A 27,247-nucleotide genomic window follows, 5' to 3' on the forward strand; every position below is an offset into this window, starting at 1 on the left:
AGTGATGCATCAGTTTGAAGGAATGATTCTGTGGAGGAATTAACCTCTTATTGGTTTCAACCAAATGGGAATCAAAATGGCTGAAGAGGAAAGTGAAGAAGTTCATGAAGATATCTTCAATTTAGTATGCATACTTTTGCTTTATTTTGTTTACTATTCGACTTATGTTAAAAACAACAATTCTCTTTTTTCTTAACAGTTGACATAATAAGGGAGTTTTCCTAAGATGTTTGGCGGCTGCCATTTTAATTCACAGCTGCTGTGTGGAAGGTCAGCTAGACCAGTATCATATAGGCCCTATCTGACAGCATCAGAAATATTCGAGTACACTACGGTATCAAAAGTATTGCACCACCTCTAAGAAAGAGAAATGGTGCATGAATGATCGTTAATATTTGTTCCATGTTACCAAACAAAAACCGTTAGCAAAATAAGGGTAAAATGGTCCTCAGAATAATTTACCAATTATCAATCATGAGACTGAAGATGGCTTTCTCTCATCATTTGGACCATTTATTTTTGGGCTGTCGATGCGCCAATTGCAAAGACGGCCATAAATAAAGACCCAACTGTTTTTGAGGGGGTTGAGAAGAAGAACAATGGCCCTCTTCTGCCAACTAGCAACACCTTGTTCATGCAAAAATTGCAAGCCATACGGCCTTTAACTTATGCACGAAGAAAATAAAGATAAATTTAACATGCCTGCAAACACCTGAAAATACATAGATATGGGTAGGGTGGGCAGGGTCGCAAAGGAAAAACCTTTCCTCTCTATGTCTAACTTCAGGTTATCTTGTAGCGTGTGAGAATAAAACTATACCAAAACAAAGTATATATACCCAAGGCCAATGTACACTTGTATGCTTGTTGCTTTAGCCGTATGAAAGACAAGACATTATGAAATTATCAGCCCAAACACAGTTTTTAGTGCTTTTGTTGCTAAATTTTATCATCCATTTTATCATGTCTTGTTTAACAAAACCTGTTTTCAAAGTTTTGCTTAGATTTTAGAAGTCTCGTTAAGGCTCAAATCTTTATTTAAGATTGTTGCCAGTGGTTTTGCTGTTTTATTTGAATGTGTCAGTCAAGTTAAATTAAATCACAGAAATATACTTGCTAATACATACATGAAATGATTAGTTGGATTATTTTACAAATGTTCTATTGAATACACTTTCCTTTTTCAAGCTAAAAACTTTATGATATTTTTTTCAAATCTGTTGCAACTGCATACTTGGATGAAGTGTGTAAACCAGTGTAGAAATGTGAACATTGTCATGTTTTTGTGAGTTGTAATTCTTGCTATAAATACAGACTCCTAAGTTTTTAAGTGTAAAATAAAAATCATCTTTATTTGATCATCATGATTACTCTTCAAAATTCTTACAATGTTCAACCACACAGATTAGTCATATTAAACATTATAAATAGCATTATACTTTATCTTTTGCTCTTTATATACTTTTTTAGGATGAAGCTGAGCATGAAGTAGCAGGATCATCTTCAGAGTCAAGTGTAAAATCTAAGCGGCTTTTTCGAAAAGAATGTAAGCCCTTTTAGTGTATTCCGATATAGCAACTTTAGTTCTGAATTTGCTAATGAGCTCTAGATTTTTAAATATGATTGCTGTTAAGGAGTTAAGATTCTTTTATTGATAGATATTTAAGTAAAATAGCATTCAAATGGAGAAGACTCACATTTTAGACTGACAGTTGTTCAAAAGTTTAAATGAAGAAGAGTTACTTGATGAATGACACGCAAAGCCTATCAAAAGTCTTGGTACACTAACGTCAGTTTTCAAGGGCAATTTTAGTTATCCACCTTCTCCCTTTGAACAATGTTGGTTTACTACAAAACAACATAGTTGATTCTGGAGTAGATTTCTTCCTGTGATGTCTATGACATTTTTCTAAATCATCAACATTGTTTAGAGGGGAAGGGGATGTGGAAGTAGGAGTATTCGAGAAAAGAATTGAAAAATATAAAAACACAATGCATGCAGCTAGGTGTTCCAAGTACGTTTGGCAATGATTGCATGTCAAAGGTGTGGTGGAAATTAAATAAACAAAATTCATATGATTGATACCAGGGGCGGATCCAGACTGTCTCACCGTTTGCACGTAAGACAGTCAGATTTTCAGATGTGTGCAAAAAATAACCATTTGTTTAGTGCAAAGTATCGTTACTGTAGTTGGCCTGGTCTCAGTGTCTCAGTCAGTATACGTAATCATACGAAAGTCAAGGATCCATAAAAATGATATCGGGGAAATCGCAGGGATCCAATGTAGTCAGATTCGGGGTATCCGTGAGACTGATGGTTTTTTTAAAGTTCGCACAGGCATCATCCCACCAATCAAATTGTGCGATTGTGCGGCATCGGTGAGACGTATGTTGTGTAAAGTTCATCTTGCTGTCCACCACCCCGAAGGAGCCCAGTGCAAACCCAGCATTTTGCATTGAATGATGTGTGAAAAATTTGTGATGAAAATCGTGTTGTTTCTCTTGTAAACACCTTAAAATTGAGCTTTTGCAAAGAGTGGATGAACTAATAAAGGCAGAGGAGTTCCGAGGGTCAGCTGAGTTAAAACATACAGAACTAGCAAGACTTGAAAGGGTTGTCAACTTTATTGCACTGAACTGACAAGTTTGCAGCCTCTTTTCTTTCAAAGAAAGGCGTAGTTGTGTAGCCTTCAGTCAATGAGAGGGTAGCTGCAGCGAGGTATTCAAGGCCAATTAATTTGTACAGCCTGCTTATTACAGTAGTTCTGAAATTTTTTACATATTACCCTTTGCTTTGGTTAAATTTCATCAACAAACGAAGCAACAACAACAGCAACATAAAATTTGGGTTGATGGCTGAAGGGGGTTTCTGAGAGACGTTGTTTGATTTTAATTAAAAAGCTTGTAGCAATTTCTCATTTATGAATGCTTAGTTAGGTCCAAATAATTTGACTCTGGTCCCAACACTCTCCCTGGTGGTTCTGCCTGCAGATTAATTTCCTGAAATGATATGATGAAACACCCAAAAGGAGGTGAATGATGCTCTTGCCATTGAGAGACAGTGTAAGAAATGACATTGTAATGTTAACTTATGTAAACCATGTAGTAGAATGAATTTATGTGATCTTTCTTGTGATCTAAGCAAATATTTCAATTGTTCATATGCTTGTATTTTGAAATATCTTACTTAGGGCTACAATTTATTCCCCTTTCTAATTTAAAAACAATCAGCACTTCTTTTGACCCATTTTCCCTTTCAAATGATCATGTATTTTTTGTACGTTTTTTTTTATTTTGATATGTATTATGAAATGATATGTAGGTTTATTCTGATACCTGACAAAAGTGGACCCTCAGAGATGCCATTGTCTACTTCTATTCAAAAAAGCTTTTTGAGTCAATATAATTTTTGTGTTTAATCAGCAAAAGAATTGGCAGCTAATGGTTGCCTTTTATGAACTATCATTTGCAATTCATGAAAGAGTTGCCTTTGGAGAGAAACTATAAAAATTTTCAAAAGCAACTTTTTGATTACTCAAAATGTACAAAAATAATTCCATCTAATTTATTTGTACTACAACCAATATTCTTGAGTGTCCTATTTGACTTCATTTCAACACAAATTTGATTAAAATTGGATTCCCAGCATTATATGTTTTTAGTGTTCAACAGCAATGCAATAAATATATGTTTTTAGTGTTTCATAACCTGGCAAGCAGCAGTAATATTATTTTAAGTTAATTTTATGAGTATTAATGTAGATTTATTAAGCAATGCCTGATGCAAGTTATATTTCAATCTCACATTAAATCCACTACAGATGGAAACTGTCTATAAAGCTCAAACTCCATATGCATCAATGGGAAAATATTTCTTATTCTGTTCTGTGCTCTATCACTTGCTAGAAATAGTATTATTGTTCCACTCTTTTATGTTTTTTTTCAACAAGTCCCTTTCCTAATGCTCTTTTATAGTTGTTCTATATTGCTGCTATCCTACTTTCATAATTTGATATCATTGTACTTTTGGGTTTTCTTGCTTCTATTCTAGTTACTAATCCTTTTTTATCATTTTTGTGCAAAGAAATGTTAAGAGTACATTTTATGTCTCTCTGGAAAACATAATGGTGTAAGGCAACTACAATGCCTGTAATCATCAAGAGCACAATAAAGAAACAGAGAATTTGTAATGAAAAAATGATGTTGAATTAGCAATTTCAGCTTGTGACCCCCCTGCACCTTCAGGACCCCAAACCCTCAGCTGGATTGTGAGACAGTCAAATTTTCTTCTGGATCCGCCCCTGATTGATACATATTTGACTGCTAAAACATGTTGGAGAGACTATGTGTAATAGCTGATTTCAAAAAATCATCAGTTTTGACTTTTAAGAAAATACGCTGAGAAATTATTTTATACTAATGCTCATAGATTAATCATAAGACTAAAACAACATTTTCAAAAACATTTTACTTGATGAGATTTGGTAGTCAAATCTTTTCCTCCTTTTTATTGTCCAAGGAAAGCCATAAATGTTATCACTTCCATATTATTTTACTAGACTCATATGTACCGAAATTTCCAATTGAAATTTTTTCTCCATAATTTAGCCTTGCAAAATAACTTGATTTCTTTTTGAAATATTCAATTAGCTATCATAATTAGAATTCTTCCTAGCCCCTCTACTGGAATGCAAAGGTGTTGGTACATTTTTTCTGGCACTGTCCCATGCACTTTCCTTCGTCTGTACACTTTCCGCAAGTCCTTCCTAGTCGTTTAAAGAAGCTTGACTCTCTTGTGAATGTTCGATCTTTGTAAATAAACTTGGTTTTCTCTCTTGTTCATTATTTCCTTTCCTACTCAAAGAATTAAAGGGTATTCTCTGCTGTCAGCCTTCTTCTAAATCTTTTTAGATAAATAAGCAGTTTCAAGACATGACAGATTTTCTTCTGGTTGATAAAAAAATTCAGTGTTTGTTAAAAAAAAGAATTCTGCAGGATTTGCAAAAAATTAAGATGAGAGATTAAACAAAACAAAGTATATATTTTGTGCAAGAATTAACTTTTCCGAAATTCCTATTTCACTGATATATTCACCCAACATAGCTTCCCAAAGAGTTTTCTTCTGTAAATATCAGCCCTTCACGTACCTATGTAATTTTTTGAATGCTTTTTGCAATTGATTTTTTGTCTATTTATTCTTTTAGTACGGTGCATGATGTATGGCTTCGGTGATGACGAAGTTCCTTACACTGAATCTGTGGACTTGCTAGAAGACATGTTGATCGCATTTATCAATGAAATGGTTCGTATTTTTCGAAATTAGACAATTAAAATGTTCACATAACAGGCTTATTCCAAAATGACCTATTTTTGTTAGGATCCTTCAAAAAAGTTTCAAGGTTTCTGCTGTTAGAACTTTTTCTTGGTCCTACAGAGTTCGGAATAGTGAAGTTCTACTGTGAGACTTTTTTATTTTCTATGGCGTTTTTTGGTAAACCAACATCGATGTAAGCAGGATTAGGGTATGGTGGATTTCGACCCTACGCTGATATTAGTGTGCCAAGGTTTGATCGCAGTAATTGTACGCTTGGTTGGCAATTTTCAGAATCAAAAAATTTAATATCGGTGTTTACTTCTCAGTAGGTTGCCAACCATACTTTTCCGTTTTTTCTTTAAATGGCTTAAAAGTTTGTTGATCTTACATCTACACAAGCGAGGTTTCAAAGCAAGCAGTTTAATAGCGCTAAGGATAGTCACGATGAATTTGACCGGGTTCTATAGAAAATGAGCCTTCGAAATTAATCAGGTATTTTGGAAATCCAAAATCGAAATATTGAAAACCGCTAACAGCATCAGCGTTTAAAAGGTTATTTTTATACCGCCTTTTCACAGTTTGTATTCCAATTTCGTTCAGTCTGTTGATTGTGAAGACAGCGCGTCTCCTCGGCAAAATAATACTTGAAAAGAATTAATTGACAAAGTCATCTTCGTAACATGTTGTTAAAAAAATACATCGATCGCTCTTTCTTAAGGCGGGATGATCTTCATGGTGACCTAGAAAGCTCAGATTACGTGGTAGAAGCAAACAAAAATTTCAGTCACATACATGCTGCCCAAAGTGTTCTGCCAGCAAATTTATTTTTTGCCACAGTTGCTTTGAGTATATCATAGTCTAGATGTTTTAAATTGTTTCGCAGCCAAACTAAAAAAGTCTTTTATGCTTTATATTTTGCAAAAATCAAGTAACAGATTCGATTTGTAAGCCTTATCAAACACCCTATGTTTTTTTGTAATTACATTTGGCTCAATTGTTTTGTTTATAGACACTTAAAATTTTGAAGCAAAACACGGAAACAACTCGATTAAGCTTCAGCTATAGTCAAAGCAGCATTTGGTGTAGCTTGTCCATATTCTTAACTGAAGCCAGTCTTTTCTAATGGAGCTATTATGGTTGCAGCTTGCATATTGCATGTCTCTCTTGTTTTCTTTACCATTTCTTCAAAACATGTGTTTTTATATATAGTTCTTAAGTATCCATTAAGAGTCTCAATGCATCTTGTTTCTTCCTGTTTACAATACAATGAAAACATCTGCCCTTCTGTCTCCATTAAATCCATTTTACGGTTTTTCTGGCTGTAGCCATCCCAGTGATCAGCCGATAAGGACACATTTTATGGTTTACGATTAGTGATTTATTTCGTGATAAATTCAGAAACTATTTGAGATGTGAATGTTGAAATATGAAAATCTCATAGAAACTCGACAAGCATAGACTCTAGAGCATGGTTTTTATGTAAAATTTGTATTCTTCGCATTTATTTACTGTTTTGATTATCATATTGCTTAGGCAACTTGCAGTATAGTTCACCAAAAGCATTGCACTTATTGGCACGAGGCAGTTAGAATTTTAACATATTAAAAAGTGAATGATAACTTTTGTGTGAGGTTGTGAAATAAATCCGTGGACAAAACCATCTTCCACTTGAGCATAGCCTTCTATGTCTAGCTTTTTGAAGACGCCGTTTACAGATGATTCCTAGACATACTGGCTTAAAGTATCAATTTTTCTAAGAAAGAATTGCACAGTTTCATTTAAAAAAACTTACAAAATACCGGCAACTTTTGAATAATGCACCAAACTCGCTTGCTCTGTTTATTTCTGCTTTTGATACTAATCGCTAACAAAACGTAAAATGTTCAGCCTCTTAAATTGATATTGTATTTTAAGCAGTGCCTTGACAAGGCATCAAGTTTATTGATAAAGAAACTGCTATTTAAACGCCTGTTCTCTAATTTGTAAATTGTATCGTAGACACAGAAAGCCATGCAGATTGGCAAAAAAGGTCGTGTTCATGTAGAAGATATCGTATTTTTGATTCGCAGAGACCCAAAGAAATATGCTAGAGTCAAGGTTTGTATGTTATCTATCTCGCTTCTGTTCTTGAGAAATTTAATTTGAGCACGGTTTGAAAGGGAAAATGGATTTGTAGATGTAATAAAATGTATAATTCCATCAATGGCGAGACATTTCAAGCCAGAAATCCAATCTCTTCAACCCAAGTCGCCCACCAAATCATATTTCATTTGTGGTGCCGTTCAGTTTTTGTAACTGATAACTTTGAAGTAGTTATTTGGGAGATTGCTCGATTTTTGTTACATTTAGCCTTTGAAAAATAGTTAATAAGAAGAGGCTTGCTAGTTTGAGCTCATCCAATGTATAATTCATTTTCTGGTTACCCAGGTTTACCGGGAACTTATTTTTCTTCGTATTTCAGCTTACTTGTGGTTTAGGGACTTGATTTGTATAACTTGGTTTATTAAATTTCAGATTTTTCAAAAATTCTCATTTTGGCTTTGGAATTTTGAAGAAAACGCTCTAAGAACTAGCAATTAACTCGGTCTGTCCAAAAGTGCAGTACATGCTTTTTGTGTATAGAACATGACGGATCTAAGTTGTATCTCCGAGATTCACGCTAAGTGCAATCATCTGACAACAGTTCAGTTTAAGGTGTTAATGAGCAGTTCGAATATTTTTTCTTACAAAGTCCTTTCTATCTTTCCCTCAAGACTGCTTTCATTGCTCTTGTCCTATTGATGTAAGTTTTAGAATTAGAAATCCATTAACATTTGACCCTCTAGTTGAGAATATAGAGAAGTCTCAGTGTTGAATTTTTAGTATGCAGAGTGTAACGAGTATCTCTTTCTTAGGGAGGGTGCTTTGTAAGCGGGGATCTCTTTGTGATAGGGAGGGTGTTGTCTTCAATTGACACACAAATCAGTTGTACCAATTTCTCACTTCCCATTTGATAATTGATAAGAAACTCGTTGTTACTTTTCTAAATTCTTGTAGGAGCTACTAACCATGAACGAGGAACTCAAAAAAGCAAGAAAGGCATTTGATGCTGAAAGCTATGGGGAATGACCAACTTGCAAGATGTAAACATACAAGGTATTGAATTGTTTGATTTGTATAGCTTGGTTCAATGCCATAGAAGTCTACGAATTGCTTTGAGGCATATGCAACGCGCTGACGGACCTATACAAAGAGATTTAACTCTGAAAGCAATATGTAAAAATTAGGACTTTGAAGATGATTTTCGACAATCTGTATAATTGGTGAAAAACAGCTCGGAATTTCATCGTTGCGGTTTTCATTATTGGGTTTTGTTTACTTTTCTATTTGCATAAGAATTGTGACAAGTTGTATGTGCCTTCTGGAAGAATCTGGATTTTTCATGAGTAACAGGACGTTTTCAAGTGAAACAATCATTGCCGTGCAGTTTGTTGGAAAACATTGCCAATCGGTCAAAGAGAAAGAGATGTTTTCGGAGTTTCGCATTTCAGAGTGGTGTTGCGACAATTCAATTTACTGTATTAGATTAAGTGTATACTGTATTAAGGGTTAAAGACTTTCCACTTCCATAATCATGTAGTATCTCAAGATTCACACCATGGAGCCCAATTTTGAGTCATTCAAATCTGATCCAGATGCCCATTAATCCTATTTGGATTATCTTAAGAACTTTTGAAGGACAAACGCCAGTTGTTTTGTTGATAATTGTTACCAAGAGTTTTGATTGACAAAAGGACAAAAAAGGTGTCTCTGAATGTAATTTACCATGTTGTTTCATCTCTAGATAATTTTTCATGGATTTTTAGTCTTATCTTCCTGTTTAGTGACACGTTGGATGTGAACGTGAATACCCATCTGATCTGATCCTCTTCGAGTCTCATAAGGTTTTCTTGAATGCATCATTAGCACTGATGCCATATCAACTGTTGTAACATATTTTGAAACTACGATATCCTTCAGTCCACTAGCCACAGTTCATTTTATCTTCACTTTCCTCGAGTTTGAGTCGAATTTCCTAAGAGTGACCTCTCACATTATGTGAATCACATATTAGAAAAGAGCAACGTTCAACAAGCAAATGATTTAATGTGGTTTAATGTGAGAACCACTCCATTCGTTATCATATCAATCCATATCAAATTCCCTAGCACGTTTTATGGTTAGCATTTGTTGGATTTGTAAGTTCTGATGACCTGTTTGGACGTATGACAGGAAAAACTGTTTAACTTCTTACTTAATTCTCTTTGAAGCTACTTCACTCAAGTTGATATTTGCCTTGTAAAGTTAAGCAGAGATTTTTAATGCACGTATGTGACACGGCGAATTAACATGTTATTCAGTGTGCTATTTCTTTTACCTTGAAAAAAGCAGAGAAGCTATTAACGCGGTTTCTCGATTCCGGACGGGTTGCAAACATAAGCACAAAGTGAGGGGATACTGGAGTTCCAAAAATTGTGTATCATTAGCCGACAAGTAACGGAATTTGATTAAGCAAAGGTTAAAAGAATCACGTTTCCAGCATACACTGTGCGTTTTCCTTCTTTCTTTTCTAACCCTTATCCTATCCCTAACCTTTCTTAAAGTGCCCTTGATATTTTTTAAATCATCCACTGAATTTGATATCTGGTCTACTTGACTTTTGAAGCAATGGCGAACACTTGTGTCCTTGGTATGATGCACGTTCTTTAATCCTCCTGTCCAGTTTCATGACTCTGGCATTCGACAACGCATTCATCTAGATCCCTTCGATCACTTGCTGGTGCTTGCATATTTATCTTATGTGAAATATTCTTTGCCCTTGTAAGTTTCATGTAATACATACATTTACCAATGTCTTAATCTGCAATCCAGGGCAAAAATAGTTGACACTTTTCAAAGAAAAGTTGATATTTTCTCTTTCCTTTGAAAAAAAATTTCCCCCCACCCCCAATTCAATATTAAATGCATGATTTTGAAAGAGAAATTATTGAACTGCAAATTACAGAGGCAACATAAAGTGAAAGATTGCAAAAAATTCATTTTTCCTCCACAATTTTGTCCGGGATTGTAACATTGTAATGTCACATCTCGCTCATCTGATTTCTAGACGATATAATTCTGATTAATCCTACATACCCGCACTTGAAAATGCAGGCACTGCAAATAGTCTCTGAACACTAACGTCTACTTACATGGCCGTATTAAACCACTCCCTCCCATCCTCCCTTTACTTAAGATGATTTATCACAGAATAGAAATTAGTGTCATTTCTTTTCTGTGATTTTTTACAGGGTGACGTACATAGTTTTCAGGTGAATTGTCTGTGAACTTTTTTAAGGAAAAGGGTTTGGAAGTATGTGTTAGTCGTAGCATTTGAAAAGGAAAGAAAAATATACAAAATTCTTTCTATGGCAATTTTAACAATAAATTTCTTGGGACATTCTCTGAATACTATATTTTGGTCATTTAATAAATATTCTGCAAAGATTTCTCAGTTGTTTATTTCGAGAGTCATGATATCCGTATTAAAAAAACTAAAATCCTCTAGCATTCTTTTAGCAAGGACCGGTGCTGATGTTGAATGTGAAACGTGGATCCTAGTTAAAAGAAAAGATGCGTAAAATCTTTGTTTAACGTGTTGAAGATAGCTAATAAAAGTAACATCAATATATGTGTTTGAGTTTTGGGCCTAAAGGTCTACTTTTTAAAAACTATACAAGTAGTTGAGAAGTGTCAAGGATTTTCGATCCCAATGATTCGGAAGTTCTTGATAACATCTTTAAAGTATGGTTTAGGAAAGAAGATTAAATGCTTCAGTGATGGCCTAGCACAAGTGAGCAAAAACTTCTAAAAGGTCTGCAAATTTCAGAACAGCAAAATCTTTGTACGAAGTGTGTTGTTTGTTGCCAAGAAGGTTTTTAGCGAGGGGCAAATCACTGCTTAAAATCACGTACGCTCTCAAGAATAATGAGTTACATTAATAAAAAAAAATCATTGTTCAGAAAAGATAGCTTTTTTGATGCATATTTAAATTCTTACGAAAAAAGTTGACGGCCCACGGAAAAGAGCACATTCATTTGTCTTAATGTCTCATTCAAAGTGATCAACAACTTTTCGCTGTTTTTCATTCCAGGCAATTTGCATCCGTGTTACTAATGCTTCTGTTCAGAAAAGATAGCTTTTTTGATGCATATTTAAATTCTCACGAAAAAAGTTGACGGCCCACGGAAAAGAGCACATTCATTTGTCTTAATGTCTCATTCAAAGTGATCAACAACTTTTCGCTGTTTTTCATTCCAGGCAATTTGCATCCGTGTTACTAATGCTTCTGTTCAGAAAAGATAGCTTTTTTGATGCATATTTAAATTCATATGACAAAAAAAGCAGCCCACAGAACAGAAAAAATGCATTTGTCTTAATGTCTTTCACGAGGTGATCAACAACTGCATCCATTTTGCTAATGCATCTATGTCCAGGAAAGATAGCTTTTTTGATGCATATTTAAATTCTTAAGAAGAAAGTTGACGGCCCACAGAAAAGAGCACATGCATTTGTCTTAATGTCTCATTCAAAGTGATCAACAACTTTTCACTGTTTTTCACTGATCAACAACTACTGTCATCAACCTATAATACTGATTTAAAATTTTGCTAATGCTGCTGTTCAGAAAATATATCTATGTTTTTAGTTGTTAATGTTATTAAACTTTTGCACCGTTTTCGTATGCAAATCTGCAACGGTCAATTTTTTTCTGGATCCACCCCTGTGCTAAACTGCTAATTTTTCTTTTTCAATTTCATATGGTATGTTGCAAAATCGTTGACGATGTTTATTGAACATGAAACTATTTGAGAGCACTTTTGAATCTATGATTCAGTTTCCAAAAAATCAAAATTTAATAAAAAAATTTATCACTTTTATCATTAAAAATCAAATTAATCACACACAAAATTGATTCAATCACAAATTAATCAGTAGTGATTATTAATCTCGTACACCATTTTCGAGAGTGATTTGCCCCTCGGTTTTTAGATTCTTTACTGGGTTATCACGGCTGTTTGTTTCTCATATACTTCCTTTTGTGGAAAATTAATGGTCAATAAACTCTAGCGTCTTGTTGTTGTATGAAAAAGACTGTTGTCGCCTATATGGACGGGAATGTTCAAATTCTTTAGCAACAATAACTGAAATTTGCATGTTGCCTCCAGTCAAAATTTACACAGTCAAACAAATTGTCCCTATATTTTCAAGGTGAAGCATTTATTCTCCCCAAAATAGGAACTTATCCTAAATTTTGTCCCAAAATTACTACTTTTTTCCCTAAAGCTATCCTCAAATCATCATTCAAGTATAATAATCGCAGATTCACATCAAATTGTCCCTATAACATAAATTTAACCAAGGACGTTATCCCTAAATTCTTCATATTCTGATCGATGGATCTGATACCAAAATTCTTCTCCTTGCAAATATGTTTATTTTGTTTGTCTGTTGCCTGCTACGAACAGACATCACATGCTTTTTGTTTGTGAGTTGCTGGAGTTATCGAAGAAAGGCCTGTATGCAATTTCCTGTTTGTTTGTGCATCGCTGTGGTTAGCCTTATCAAAATATCTGGGATATCTGACTAGGCAACCGAAAGAAATCTATTGTGGTCTCTAAATACGTTTATAGGATTGACGGACTAATAAATATGTCAGCGTTGTATCATAGTCCCGGGGGTGGGGGGAGTAACTTCCACATACACTGTGTCATTTTTGGGGTACCTTTTTCAAATTGAAAATAAATTTTAGGGCTTCGATTTTAGTAAAATGACGCATGATCTTAAATTTTGGGATTGATTTCCAACAAAAATTTTGGGGTATTTAGAAGAAAAGTAAGTATTTAGTTTTCTTTTAGTTGTTGGATTTGTTCGATTTTTGCAAATTTAAATTAAGTTTAAGGTTATCCTGCCTAGTTTTTGGTGTAGTTTTTTCCATGTTTCAAAATGACACAGCCCCGTCCTCTGCCTATTGAAGTTAGCCCCGGGATCACATTCGATAAGGTATTAAACTCTTCATTTTTAACGTAAAAAACGTAAAAAAACGTTTAGAAGAAAATCAGCATTGTACTAATCATCCCTTAACAAACTGCTCGCAATACCGATAAGGCAAGTAATTTTTAGCACTGAAATCAACAACAAAATAAGAATCTATGTGGTAATCCCAACCCCAGTTTCTTAAAAAATTGAGTGTATGTGAATTCGGAATATGAAACTATTTGCCAACTGATCTGCAGGGGCTACGCGTGGGCATGCTTTTTTGTCTTCTACCTTTATGTCTATAGTTTGAAATAACAGAAATCCCCCTTCCAGAGCAAATAGCTAGTAGTCAGAATTCGATCATTATTTATTCACATGACTAAAGGTTATTTAACTTGTGGCTTTTTTGTCTATCTTTTCGTTGCAGCATTTCCATATCATATTTTCAATGTGTAGCTAGCCTCTGTTTTAGACCCCTAACTTGAAAGTAGAGAATTTTAACTTTAAAGTTAGGGGTCTGGAGCACAGGCTATGTGTAGCTTGCTATTACAAATTGAATGTGTCCAACAAATGATTTACTTCTCAGTGCTTTGCGCTCAGTGATTTCTCTTTCTATTTTCTTTGTCGTTTGTGTGCTTACAGGGACGCCGGAGATGGGGGACGCGGGAGGTCAACCGCCCCTGTTGTCTTGTGATAGGAGGGGCAAGTGGGGCCAGAATGTCCTTTTGATTAATGTGCCCTTGAAACCAGTCAATTGTAATAATCAGAGAGATTCATATGAAATTCTGATTGTACACGTATTTTTTTATAAGAAACAATGGTCGATGTTGAGTACTCCAGTTTCTTAATGTTCTGGAAATTTCAATACTCACTGTTTCTTAAGAGTTTTTTGATTGTGATGTCATGAATGATGTTATGAAATCTTCGTGATCTTTTTTATCATTTCGCGAGATTCGCTTCCGTTCCGAAACTGTATTTACATGTGGGAAGTATATTTTTATCTCTTATGTTATAAGTTCTAGGCCAACTAAGCAATCATGTTCTTGGATTTTACAAAATTTTGTTGTTCTCAGTTTTATCACGATTTAATAGTTTATTAATTTTTTTGCTTCGAGTACTGAAGTTTCTTAATTTTTGCCGACTGTTCAGCATTCGTTTCTTATAGCCAGTTTCTTATAAGAAAATGGGTGTAGTGCTTGATTCATGACGAAATTTCTCTAAACTTGTAAAATTAACCTTATGACCTCCTCCTTATGCCAAAAGTAAGCCAATTTTCAAGAGACCTACAGAAGATCGAAATAAAATCACAGTTAGTAGAAGGAACAAGTACTCACGCCTGCCCCCTTGCCTCTTGATCGTTCCGGCGTCCCTGGGCTTTAAGGTCTTGTTTAAGCAGTTGCGAAAAAGGATGCACTTTTTGTCAATGAAGGGGGTCCCACAACCAAACCCTTTTCGAAGTACCCCCCTGCCTCCTGCCTCCTGCCTCCTGCCTCCTGCCTCCTTCTCTTACTTTCATTTATCTACCACAGGCTTTTCCTGATGGATAATATGGCTATATTTTGCTGTTTATTCAGATACTGAGACAATAATAATTTCTTTCTATGCTCGAATTTCTTTCCTATTTGGTTCGAGTTTCAAGCTTATGCAATAATCAGGCAACAGTTGACGAATCGAGCATCGCGCCTTTACGCCATCGAACACTTTATTTTCATTAATTTCTTCATTTACATCTCTTTTCATGTATATTCTCAGCATTAGATTATGTACATACAATCCTTGCCAAAATTGTTGAAACACTTGTGCAAAGCTGAAGCTTTTTTTGAAAAATATCCCCCCCCCCTACCCCCATTACAATGTTGTTCAATTCGACTGTTTTGAGGCTGAATATAAAAAATTTTCACTGGAAGCTGTATGAAAGTACTGAAAAAATAAATCAACATTGTACAGGGGGTGGGGGTCGAAATTTTTGAAGCGGCAGTGATATTTTGGTGAGGTAGTTTTAGACTTGCTTTGTTTGTTTGCATGCTGCAATGGGAAGGCGTTCCAGTTATTTTTGGCAAGGATTGTAGCAACAAAAGATGCAAAAAGCTTAATTGGGTATAATTACAATAATGTTACAGAAGAATACGCATCAAAAAATTTCTTCACTACATAGATTATAAAATTATGCGTTCAAATTCTACCATGTGTATTTTTGTGCGTTGTCGTAAAACATTTTTTAAAGCGTTTTGTTTTAAATTGATTTAATGTTGTTTTGACAGCTGTTTAAGGGCAGCTGAACAGCAAATCGTTAGCTTCCTCCGTTATCTGTGTAATATTTTGAAATATCTTTGTTTAGATGTTTGTTTATTGATTATTAGCAAAGTAAGCAACGCTGAATTTATGTTCCTTCAAGTTCTTTCCACGTGATTTGGAACCAACCAAAAGTGGTCGCACGAACAAGGCTTAACGGATAGATGTCTTCCTCTCAGTTCAATTTCTTAAGAATGTTTTGACATGAACTGTTTTGCCTTCTTGTTACTTAAAGGATTTACCATTCCATTAAAGAAAAAAGTGTATATTTGCAAATACGAAATTCATTTGGGTTGATGTAGGAGATAATGGAATTTCCTTTCATTCTCCAAATCGATTTAATAATGGGCGTAAACTGTGTAGAGCATTGTTCGAAGTTACTAGGGCCTTTCAATCGTGATTTACTTGAATGAGATTTGGCCTTCTTAGAAGCTCTGTCAAGCTTCGCTTGTATAGCAGGAGTCCTTTTCAACCTATTTGCAGACGGATAAGGCTGAAATTTATCCATTCACCGAGCTGATTGTTCTCCAAAAACAAACGCGGCACAAGGGATTTCGCTCTCGTCAACTTCAGGTATGCAGGTAAAGCGAGGTCAAAGTGTATCAGTTTTTCGCTGTTTTGCGTGTGCTGTTGCCCAAATGCACTTGAGGAGTTGGTAATGAACAGCGTTGACCAGGTCTCTGATCAGCTGACTTAGTGGTGAACTTTTGATTGTCTTAATCAAGTCATCTTTTGTTGTCGGATTGCTGTTTTTTGAACATTGACATTCATCGTGGCCTGTTGTGGTTCTCGCTTGAAATTTTTCGAATTCGCTGCTTTCCAATCCAGCCCTATCCTGTTACAGAGCTCGGAGATTTGTAGTACTGGCATCGTAGGTCAACCTGACAGCCCCAGCAAAAAGCTTTCTAAAGCAACAAGCGAAAACAAGTGGAATGGGAATATTTGGCACCTAACACGTAAGTCAGAATCTCAATATTTGTGCTCTCATTTTTAAACATTCCATTTCGTGAATTTTGACCGATAATAGTCTGATTGCTGTTAAAAGACCACTTGAATTTCTTTGAGATCTGTGCTGCGTGCAACACGGGGTCAAGTTCAGACAACAAAAATTATAACAACAAAACCCATCTCCCAAAAAGGAAGAACAATTTCGCTGCCTCTGTAATACAGTGCCGTTCAAGGGTTCGTCAATAGACCCTAGCAAAAGGGTTTCATTTGGAAATAGCTCCAGAGATCATAACAAATCTCTTTTCTTATATCTTTTGTCAACAAAATTAATCAAAGTGTTAATAATTTCAATCCTTTTAATGGATTTACAAAGCTGATTAAAGATTTGGCTGTAAGCTCCCCCTTTGGGAAATTTGAATGTGAATTCGTTCTAGTTTTAAATTGAATCGTGAATTTTTTTACAATAGGAATTTCAATAACGCCCTTAAAATTTTGCATATACTTGCCCTGTCTAAACCTTGTCCAATTTATTTTGGCTTGAAAAAGATTTACCGTGGGAAATTGTTTCGCCATTGTTACATTAGAATTCGGGGCATTGTGACAATAAACTGTATAGCCTCTTCTTCAATTGTGCATTTGTCCGCGCGGCATTTTTAAGGATATCTGAAGTTTATTCAGTGATACGGTGACTGACAGACTGACTTGTGACCATTGACATTTTGAAGAGAAATAAAGAAAATTCTCAGATAGTGGGGCAAAAACGGTGAATTTTGCTTTTTTTTCTGGCCCAGTACACCCTTTTTTGTAAGAACCAGTAAATTTAAGTTCAGGCTGATTGTTCTTAATTATTTAGAAATTTGGAGGCTGGATTGTTCTTAATTTGTACTTAATTTAATAGGGTGTAAGCAGTGCGATTGCTAGCTTTTACGCTCTATGGAGGTATTCAGGCCTCTTTTGCCAAAAAAGTGAGTGAGACAACCTTCATTTGCCGCCAAGCTTGAATATTCACCCAAAAAGCACCCACACGTGGCTAAAAAATTAGGTTGTGTTAATTGTGTTAGGGAAAGTGTTAATTGGCCTCTTAAACCTTTGTTAACAAATAAACAACCATACAATGTGTTATTTCAAAGGCACCACACCATGCCCAGCCTTTGTCAACAATACCTGGCAATTTAGCCCGAAACAAACAATTATTTCTCCTTTTTGACTTTTCTATTTCTTCCCCCTTATTGCTACAGCTTTCCAACCCTGTTCCCCAACAAAAAGATATAAAACATATTGGTAACACGAAAGACATTGTTTCTTAATACCATATCTTGCTTTGTGGTAGACCAACGCTATGTTAGGGAGCGATGACGATGCTCTAGTGCCACATTGGCCACTGATGTTGCTGTTCCATCACTGGTGGGAGTGTTGATATACTATACTAAATCAAAGTCAAAGTTTTTTCTTATGGCATTTAAACGACTTCATTTCCAGGCAAAAATTTAATCAAAAATCTACAGTTTTTAAAAAGTAGTTTAAAAATTATCCTTGCCGTATAAGATGAACATTCCCTAAACCTGACAAAACAGTAGGTTTGATATATTCAAGATGTTTTTTTTCACTGAACTTAAACTTAACAATTGTGTCCTTTTTACTTTGGTTTTATAACGATTCGGGAAGTATTTTGCATAAGAAAGATTAAAAGTAAAACACTGACAGGAGTTCTGAAAATAACAAAACCTATTTGCAGTTGTGAAGCCTAAGGAAGAGCCTAATAGGGCCCCATGCCCCTAGTTAGGGGCAACACTGAAATGTAAATCACCATTTTCTACTTTCTGCATTCAATACTCACGCTACATAGAATAAAACATTGGTTTCTTAAGTTCTATTTTCTTAACGTATATCCTTCTTGGCCAAGGTGATATGAATTTGTACGAAACAAGATTTTGTGCCAATGAACTCTAATTTGCTTCTAATGCAAAGTAGTTTTGCTGTTTATTAAATTGCGATGGAAAAGGTAACTGATCTGGTTTGGTCTAGAGCAGACTGAAGCTTCGTGTCGTTTTTTTCCCTACCCACAGTTAATTGTTATAGTTATATACGCTGGTATCGAGCCTCGCTTTTCTACATGCCTTAATCGAAAAATATCTTGTATAATCAAGCGTTTTATACCAAACCTATATATCCTCTGAACACATCATTACCAGGGATTCTGTGGTTTGGACACACCCGCTCGCCATTTCTTTATTAATCTATTCGCAAATTTATAAAATCGGTCTCATATTGAATTTCAGATCAGAGAGGAAAAGAGCAAGGGTACTAATGGAGCGAGCTTTCACGGAGCAAAATAGCGAGATCGTCACCAACAACAACAACAATGGTACTATGCCGAGTGATAAAATCGAGAAACTGATTAAGTTGCAATTACTAAAATACTCCAGACGCAGGCGGCTGAAATCTAAGACAGGATTTTATTTAGAGATACGGGATGATGGCAGTGTGATGGGTACCAAAGACCCCAAGAGTCCTTACACAGCGTTGCAAGTGATGTCAATTGGGTCTGATATGCTGGCAATATGGGGTACTGAGGCAGAGCTATACTTGTCCGCTGGTGTTGATGGGAACCTGAAGACGTCAGGCCATGAAGGAAGACAGTGTGTCTTTATTGAATCTCTAGGGCCTGATTTTTTTAGCATCTATGAATCATATCACTCGGTGTATGTTGGAGAGCCAAGGTGTCTGATCGTGAATGAAAGAGGAGAGTTAGAACTTAATGAGCAGGGTGTCTTGCCTGGTGATAATGGACACTTCATGTGGGAGATAAACTGATAGAATCGGGGGATTTCTCGAACGCCCAACCCCCCTCTTTTAACTTTAGTAATACGTCCTAGATAATGTAAGATATTTGAACCAGTTGCTTCATTCTTGTAGTTTTTGTTTGTCAATGTTCAGCTTATACACGAAACACTTTGTACCAATCAATCATCTGAAAACATCTTTTGATTATTTGACAAGGTTGCCAATTTCTGAAAATAAGTTTCTCTGGTTTTGGTTAAATGCGAAAGGAAGGCATTAAGCAGATTTCTCTTGCGCCATTTTTTAAGCAGTTTTCTTAAAACAGCTCTTTGTTGAGCAGTTTTTAGCCTAATATTATAAAATAACCGACTTTCAGTAAATACGATTTCTTAGTGACCGACTTTCAGTGAATACACACCGACAAAACATATTCTTTCTCACAAAAAATGGATACCTGATTGTCAGCCCAGGTTTTAGGATAACAATTCTTTAACTTGATCCTGTCTAAAAACAGTTGCAATCTTCACAAAACTAAGCAGTGGGCGAATGAATGGACATCATTCTAAATGCATTCGGAAGATTTTTATTCAATAACATTCAACTTTTTAACATAATAAGAGAATAAAGCAAAATATTAGTCTTGTTCGTTTAGCATTAACTTTACTTATTCATTTATTTACCATAATCAGTTATTGTGTGCTTTTTCTCCCTAATTCGATGTAAATCTGCCGGCCAGCGCCCGCTTAGAATTAAATAAGATCAGTTTATTAAACTGCAAAACAACATTCTTATTCGGCTACATAGAAAACTATAAATTGTATCCCATATCTTGGCAGTTGGTTCATCCCATTTTCTAATGACAAAATTGCAGAAACTCTCTTACGCCAGATTTAATCAGCTTTGTTTCAGTCTTTTGTAGGGTTAAACCGCGATTGATTTTCCAATGAGCTTCAATCCTTTGAATCTATGACTTTTGAAGAATTAATCTTCATCCACAGCATCCTCAAAATAAAAATGAGATAAGAAATTAAATCTCAACACGGGACCTGACCACTGCCTCCTTGTGTCTGAATACCAACAAAGATTTCCCGAAAATTTATCAATCAAAATATTTGAATGTCATTAAACGATATTTTTTCGTTTGTGATTCATTTGACAACTGATGAATTCTTAAAAAGAATTGTAAATTGCCAAGTCACTAAGCCTGCAGGTCTGGCAAGCCAACATCGACTCCAATTTCTGTATCCGTTAGGCACATTTTAAAGCTAGCTTGGTTGTTTATGCCCTGTTCAAAGCCTTGAATTTCTAATATGGCAATCGAGCTCTCCATAAAAGTCTTCAATGGAAAATTATATATATATAAATATCAAAAGGTTATTTTTATCTTTCAGCAGTCGGTATTTTTAGTTAACCAGTTTTTGGTAAGTAAGGTTGGACTAGAGATAAGGTAACATTTGAGCCAGATTCGAGTGCGTTTTAGATGCATATTTCTAAGCATTAGAGGGAAAGGCCATGCTGTAACTTTCTTCAAAATTTATATACGTTACGTTATACGACTTTCCTAGAGTTATATGGTCCATTGCACAGAGTTATATGGATTAAGTGAAGTAATGATGTTTAAGTTGAGTAAGTTGGAAACACCCTAAATTCTTCTCTCTGTTTCATCCATCTGTAAATAGGTGTACTTTTTGCTTCAAGCATCAGTTTACACACACTCATTCATTCTTCCGTTCATTCAACTTACACATGTCGGAAAATACATTAGAAAACATCAAATACGATTACGCTAAGCTATGAACTATGAATAAAAAAATCATCTTTGTTTTATATTGGATAAAATAAATTTTCCAACAAGCAATCTCTAATATTACGAGCCCGGCATTCTAAATCCCAACTTGAATAGCAATCATTAAAGCGTACGAGCATGCGATTTTCTTCACCATAATACCCCCCTCCACCCCCCTTATAATTTGCATCTCAGCTCGCCACTTCAAAAGCGCCTTAAAAGACTTTGATCACAGCTGTTCAACGTAGCAAAACGTCCCATTTCTAGTCAAAATTTACAATTGTTCAGCCCCTTAGATCCTTCACATTCTGTTTCTTCGTATGAAAAAAAACTCGGAATTATATGCTTACTGCTTTCCCTACATATTGGCAAAATATTTCAACTTTCTTTCTGTACCTGGTATCTCTTTCATTTGTTCCTTGCTCTTCGAGAATATGCTCCAGTTCAGCTTCTAAATTCTAAAATATGATTGTTAAGTATACTTTTGTTAATATTGATTTTATAAAATTCCAAAGACGAAATCTGGCGACCCTTGCTACTAGCCTCCATTGACCTTTTCAAAGCACTACACTCCAGCTTCTCAACTTTCTTGCTACTTGTCTTATGTATCTGATATCAATATCTTAATCACTGCGGGATAAAGGGACATCCGTTAAACGGTCGAAGTGTTGGAAAGGTTTCTGTTAGGTTGTCTTAAGCCGCAATTATAATGAGGTTAAATGGCCTCGTCTTGTTCTCACTACCTGGATCCGGGTTCTAAATCTCAACCAATATTTATAGAAGCTAATCAATTAGCTAATTATTCATTGTAGCAATTCCAGTGTAGACTGAGACAAATGAGTGTAGACTGCGAATTTCACCATGTTCACAATTTATGCATCGCTGCAAAGAAGTACCACACAACTCTGGTCTGGTCAAGCAACCAATTAAGCAGTTAGTTAGGTCGTTAGATAGATCTCAAAGCGGCTCAATACAGTCCCAGTTATAGAGCCAAATCTTGTACTATTTTCGATATTAATTTCACCCAGTTTTGACCTAGAGTATTCCTGTATTGTTGTCCACACTAATTAACATGTCATATGTAACTGTTTATGTAAAACTGTTCTTTTCAATCACTTCAAATACTCATTCTCTGGTATGTATCTAATAATGGGAAAATGCTAGTGGCACTGAAATATAATCTTATGAAATAATTACGTCGATCTTTCTATTCGATCTCTTCCCTCTGTTCGATTTGCTCCCTCTGCTTCAAGACCTTCAGAACTCAGATCCTTAGAGGGTATTGTACCATCGACAACAAACCAGATAATATAAAAGCTAATTATCACCTCATTTCTTCCAAACAAAATTTGCCTACCTCTATATTGTTTTCCAAAAAACTGTTCTGTTTTAAAATCTTTTGTATCTCAATCTAGGTCGAAAGGAAAAGATTTCCGAGTTAAGAAATGATGAAAGGCGAATCTTTTTTAAAAGGGAAAAAGATCACAGCTGCTTATTAAATCGTTTCCATCCACAAATGATTAAAAGCTTTAATCATCTTAACTGATTATAATTTTTTTCTTTCGTGAATGATTAATAAGATTTCTTAATACATCATAACGGCATATCTGTCTCATTAAAATAAGAGCATTTAAAAACCTGAAATTGATGTTTATCAATTATTCAGTTGATAATTCGTCACCTTATTCGATTTCAGCACCAAGATCAAAACATGAATGACCAAAAAATTCTGCTGATAACTTCATAAAAGAAACCAAACAACGCCTCTGTTTTGATAATTGGAAGAGATTTGACGGCAAAGAAATCATACAAAACCTAATTATACCAGATATCTTTAATAATACATTTTTGGAAAAGAATTTTCAATGTTTATCGATAGGAGTAGAACGCACAGCATCGTACAACTGTGATCCAGGGGTTAATGAACCAAGAAAAGATTAAATCAGATCTGCACAGATTAAAGCCTGTAAACTCGATCATCTTCAATCTCAGTTTTAAAGCATTTTGACAGGTCATGATGTAGGAATTGTGGGCGATTTAGATACTATATCCATTCTTAATGGATTTTTAAAAACAAAATCCTAAATGGAAATACTCGAAAGTATTTCAAGCACTTTAGCCTTTTCTCTGAAAATGCTTATCTTAAATACTTCTTGTCATTTTCATTTTCTGTCTAATGTTGAAAATCTTTGAATTTTTAAATGGATTTCAACGGTAGATTTCGTTATTAATCTTGATGTAACTCTTTTACCCTTTACTTTGTCTAAGTAATCTCGAGAAATCTTTTGCATTAGAAATGACTTGATTTTTGACATTTGCCTACCTCTGTCTCTTTTATACATTGTTCCATTCTCTGGCACACGATGACGGGAACATAGTTCTCTTTTCTGTCTTCCTTCAGACTTGCCAAGGTCTCTATTTGCTGTTCGATCTGAAATTCGAATAAACCAGAAAGTCATTATCATAAACTTAGGTTGGATACTAAAATTAGGTGACATTATATTAGTAGGACCAGGTGAAATTCAAAGTTTGCAGGCATGAAACTGGGACAAATTAGTATTTTTACTTGAGGGAACATTTATCTTTTTGGCAAAGTTATAATTCCGGACGAAATCGCGAATATAAAGATCATTTTCTCATTAATTATTAGAGTGCCTCAGATGCTGCCAGCTGGGACTATTTTATGGCAATGTGCTTTTCTGAGATTCCGTGGCAGCCTTGAACTTGAGTTTGAAAACAGTGTTTGAGAAGCTGGCTCCTTTGTGCAGGCTCTTCGAACGACAAAGCAAAAAGGGAAAAAGAAACGGAACATCTCTCCCCTGACTTTGTCTTCCCATCTGGTTGATAAGGAGAAAGCAAATTGATTCAAAAGGCGATAGGTTGGCAATCCAATAGCTGAAGTAACTCAAACTTGGCTATTTTTCTTGCAAAAATTGATTTCTGTTGACAAAGTCTTGCAGTGATGGTGGTGAAGCCCAGTGTTAGAACTGAGTCGAAGACAGTGGAATCCCGATATAACGAACTCTGAAGGGAACCAGTAAATAGTTCGTTAGATCGGAAGTTCACTAAACCGGGAGAAAATGTTTATTAGGTCTTTTCGCAGTTCACACTTAAAAAACTTTCGGTGGCCTTTTTTAGGCTATCTCCAACTTCTGTGCAGATTTAACTCCAAAAAACCAAGCTGAATTCAAATAATACTACTGGTTGGTCTTTGCAAAGAAAAAACTAAATGCTCCTATTGTAATTCTGGACCAAGAGATTGGGAAAGCTGGGATCATTTCACTTCTAGTTGGCGGCTGAATGACGTCTTCGATTATTCACATTCTTATTTGTCTTCTTCTGCTTCTCCATCTGGGTCTCTCAATAAAATCTTGTCGTCGCTAATTACCAATGTGTCATATGTAAGAAGGTATTCATTATTCAGTCTCAATGTACCCATTCGCAGTAATTTCTGACGTGATAAAACTTTTATCTCGTGCTCCGATTATATCGAGGGTAATTATGATGAAGGGACCCAAAATTTGCTTCGTTATATCTGCGGTTCGTTATACCGAGAGAATTTGTAAGGAGTTTGTTAGGGAGAATCCAAGAGACCAGACATTTAGTTCGTTATACTGGGAAGGGGAAGTTCGTTTTATCCGGGATTTGTTATCTATCAGAATTCCACTGTTTAAAGCAAGTAGAATTAAAAGCGTACCTGACGATGCAGTTCTTCAACCTGTTCTTCTAGATCTTTTTTCTTTTCACCGATCGGAGTATCCCTTTGCGCTTTTTTGCTTCTATCTACTAAAATGATAGTCAACCAAATAGCAGTTGCGCTTGTCAGTTATCTATAGTGAATATTCTTGGATGAAGCACTGGCCATCAAGGAATACCCGTGTATGTAAATGCAACACATTAAAATTACGGGAAATGCAACTCGTGACCTCAAACTTTTTGGCGCTGTTAATACTAGTTTGTGTATTTATGCCCTTTTCCTTTCTGTCCTTAAAACATTTCACAACCGAGACATTTCAACTCTGATTATGTCTTTTTTCGCCGAAATATTTCAAAATGTGGTAAACTAAACCAAGTTCAAAGAGGTAATCATGACAAACCTGGTATTTTGAATTTCAGCCTGTCTTTAGATTTTTCTTGCTCCTTCAATTCGGCTCTCAGTCTGACAGATAGCAAGGATTGAAAAATAAGCAATTAGAAATACATACACATAAAAGCATTTTATTTTTACATAAATGTGTCAGCAAATGCTCCAGTGTTTATGAAAAAATAGCTGATCGACTAAAAAAGTAGAGCCTAACTGGAAACAATTTAAAGTTAAGTAACCAAATAGATAAGCAAAAGAATTGATACTGGTCAAATTGACAAGAGAAAGAAGCCTTAGAACAGTAGCAAGCGTGTTATAAAGTTTAACATTTTTATGGCTGTAAAAAATAGCTTGTATTTAATTAGAAGGGCAGAGCAACACGTTAGTTGAGGTTACAAAAAAATGCTTTCAGTGATAGGAATGAAAGAATTGTCAAGAGCATCCTAAGACTCAAAGTTTTTTGTTCATTATCACTAGTCTGTCTCATTAATGGTCTTCATTGGCATCTCACCATCTAGCAATTCAAAAACTATTTTTATGAACAAGACCAAACATTCATGTAACCAAATTATCATACCTTTGTGTGAATAAAAAAATCACAGAGCGATGGCATACAGGGCTCTGATGATGTATTTATTGTTGTTCATTCTCGTCGCATTGCGGTGTTTCTTATTTGCTACATATCCTACCTTTGTTTTCTAAAAGCTCTGAAAAAAACATAAGATTACCTTTCATTTTCTTGTAATGTCTCCATTGCTTTCCTTTCCAATTCTTCAACTTTTTCATGTTCCTCTTTCACTTTCTGTGCCATCTCTGCTGACCCATATGATAGCAAGTTCAGCTGATCAGATAGACTTCCATTTTGTGTCTCTTGCAAATCCAACAGCACTGAGATGTATGTGTCGTACTCATCCTGCAATGTGAGTATAATCTTTCCAAAAAGTTCTTGCACATGCCATATGCAAGGAATTAGTTTACTGATAATATGGAAAAAATGTATTTTTCTAATATGTGCAATGGCAGCAAAACGTCAGTGTAAAAATTTTCATTAAAATTCTAGAATACCTTGATCATTCTGAGAACACTTCCGTATATTTCTGAACAATCAATCAACTCCTTCCAAGAGTCACTATATGCCTGCAGACCATAGAAACTGGGAACCTTTTTGATAATATGTCTTGTTTCAAGATCAAAGAGTCTCTGAAATGATAATTTAGTAATTTCAGTAAAGGAATTTAGTAATTTCATTAAAGAATTTTGTTGTACTGTATGAAAGAAAAATATTCTGCTAACAGACTAGAAAATGCCTTCAAATTAATTTTTTCTAGAAAATACTTTCTACGATTTCAGAATTTGTTAAATGGCTAAACTGGCAAGTGTTTTGATTTTAGAGCATGTTTCTGGCTCATTTGCTTTTCCTTTTTCATATGGCTGATGAAATTGAAATGAAGCCAATTTTTTATATTTCAGGAAAACCAACTTCTCATTTGCTGTCTTTCTATGATAATGACAGCTTAGAAGTGTTTATATTTATATCTTCACATTTCAACTGCCTGAAAGACACTGTAAATTACACCACTGTGAAAATCATTTTGAGAGATATTATAGCAAACTTTATGGTTAATTTTGGTTGTGGAGAATAACCTGAGCTGTACCTTTCTTAACTTCTGCTCAATGGCACTGATTTCTTTTTCTCCTGAAACAATTCTCCTCTCCTGAACATCACTTTTTCGTATTATTTTGTCCTGAAACTCTTTCATTTTCTTGAACTGGCCTGACTTCGTTGGCAAGGAATGGTGTGTTTTTATGAATTCATGTTTCAATCTATACCTTGGTTCCCCTTTGTATCTTCCTGTTTATCATGAAAAAGAAATACAATTTCAATAAGAAAGGCAATTTTTGTGTTTGTGCTAAGAGATGAATTTAATATTAAGCATATTATAATATTTCTTACAATTTGCATCAAAGCAAAAAATTAAAAATAAGGTAGCTTTTATTACATATTT

General features: G+C 35.1%; 3 protein-coding genes across 5 annotated transcripts in view; 2 read left to right on the forward strand and 1 right to left on the reverse strand.

Moving 5' to 3' along the window:
- LOC135685472 (transcription initiation factor TFIID subunit 13) lies at positions 1-23,487 on the forward strand. Of its 2 annotated transcripts, XM_065201433.2 has the most exons (6): positions 1-124; positions 1,471-1,546; positions 5,204-5,301; positions 7,312-7,410; positions 8,350-8,448; positions 22,854-23,487. In XM_065201433.2, the coding sequence occupies exons 1-5, from the start codon at positions 65-67 to the stop codon at positions 8,419-8,421; spliced, it is 405 nt and encodes a 134-aa protein (XP_065057505.2). In that variant the 5' UTR covers positions 1-64; the 3' UTR covers positions 8,422-8,448; positions 22,854-23,487. The 2 variants fall into 2 exon arrangements, with proteins under 2 accessions (XP_065057505.2, XP_065057504.2); XM_065201432.2 differs by lacking the exon at positions 22,854-23,487 and having other exon boundaries at positions 2-124; positions 8,350-9,676.
- Positions 15,356-19,589, forward strand: LOC135685568 (fibroblast growth factor 13). Its single transcript, XM_089112860.1, has 2 exons — positions 15,356-16,598; positions 18,870-19,589. Exon 2 carries the CDS (start codon positions 18,898-18,900, stop codon positions 19,402-19,404), a length of 507 nt encoding a protein of 168 aa, XP_088968986.1. The 5' UTR covers positions 15,356-16,598; positions 18,870-18,897; the 3' UTR covers positions 19,405-19,589.
- LOC135685467 (uncharacterized protein C6orf118) overlaps positions 16,408-27,247 on the reverse strand; it is a 13,145-nt gene continuing 2,305 nt past the window's right edge. The window contains exons 4-12 of one of the 2 annotated variants that reach the window (XM_065201425.2): positions 26,897-27,093; positions 26,307-26,441; positions 25,970-26,154; positions 25,255-25,316; positions 24,855-24,940; positions 23,481-23,588; positions 22,515-22,568; positions 21,554-21,615; positions 16,408-20,373 (exon numbers count right to left, since the gene is read on the reverse strand). In XM_065201425.2, coding sequence (XP_065057497.2) covers positions 20,322-20,373; positions 21,554-21,615; positions 22,515-22,568; positions 23,481-23,588; positions 24,855-24,940; positions 25,255-25,316; positions 25,970-26,154; positions 26,307-26,441; positions 26,897-27,093 — 941 coding nt within the window. In that variant the 3' untranslated portion in view covers positions 16,408-20,321. Of the gene's footprint in view, positions 20,374-21,553; positions 21,616-22,514; positions 22,569-23,480; positions 23,589-24,854; positions 24,944-25,254; positions 25,317-25,969; positions 26,155-26,306; positions 26,442-26,896; positions 27,094-27,247 lie in introns of both variants that reach the window. The other variant, XM_065201424.2, reaches the window with a different exon arrangement.

This window comes from Rhopilema esculentum, chromosome 15, assembly GCF_057945365.1.
Source record: "Rhopilema esculentum isolate cy_ngs chromosome 15, ASM5794536v1, whole genome shotgun sequence".
Taxonomy (NCBI): Eukaryota; Metazoa; Cnidaria; class Scyphozoa; order Rhizostomeae; family Rhizostomatidae; genus Rhopilema; species Rhopilema esculentum.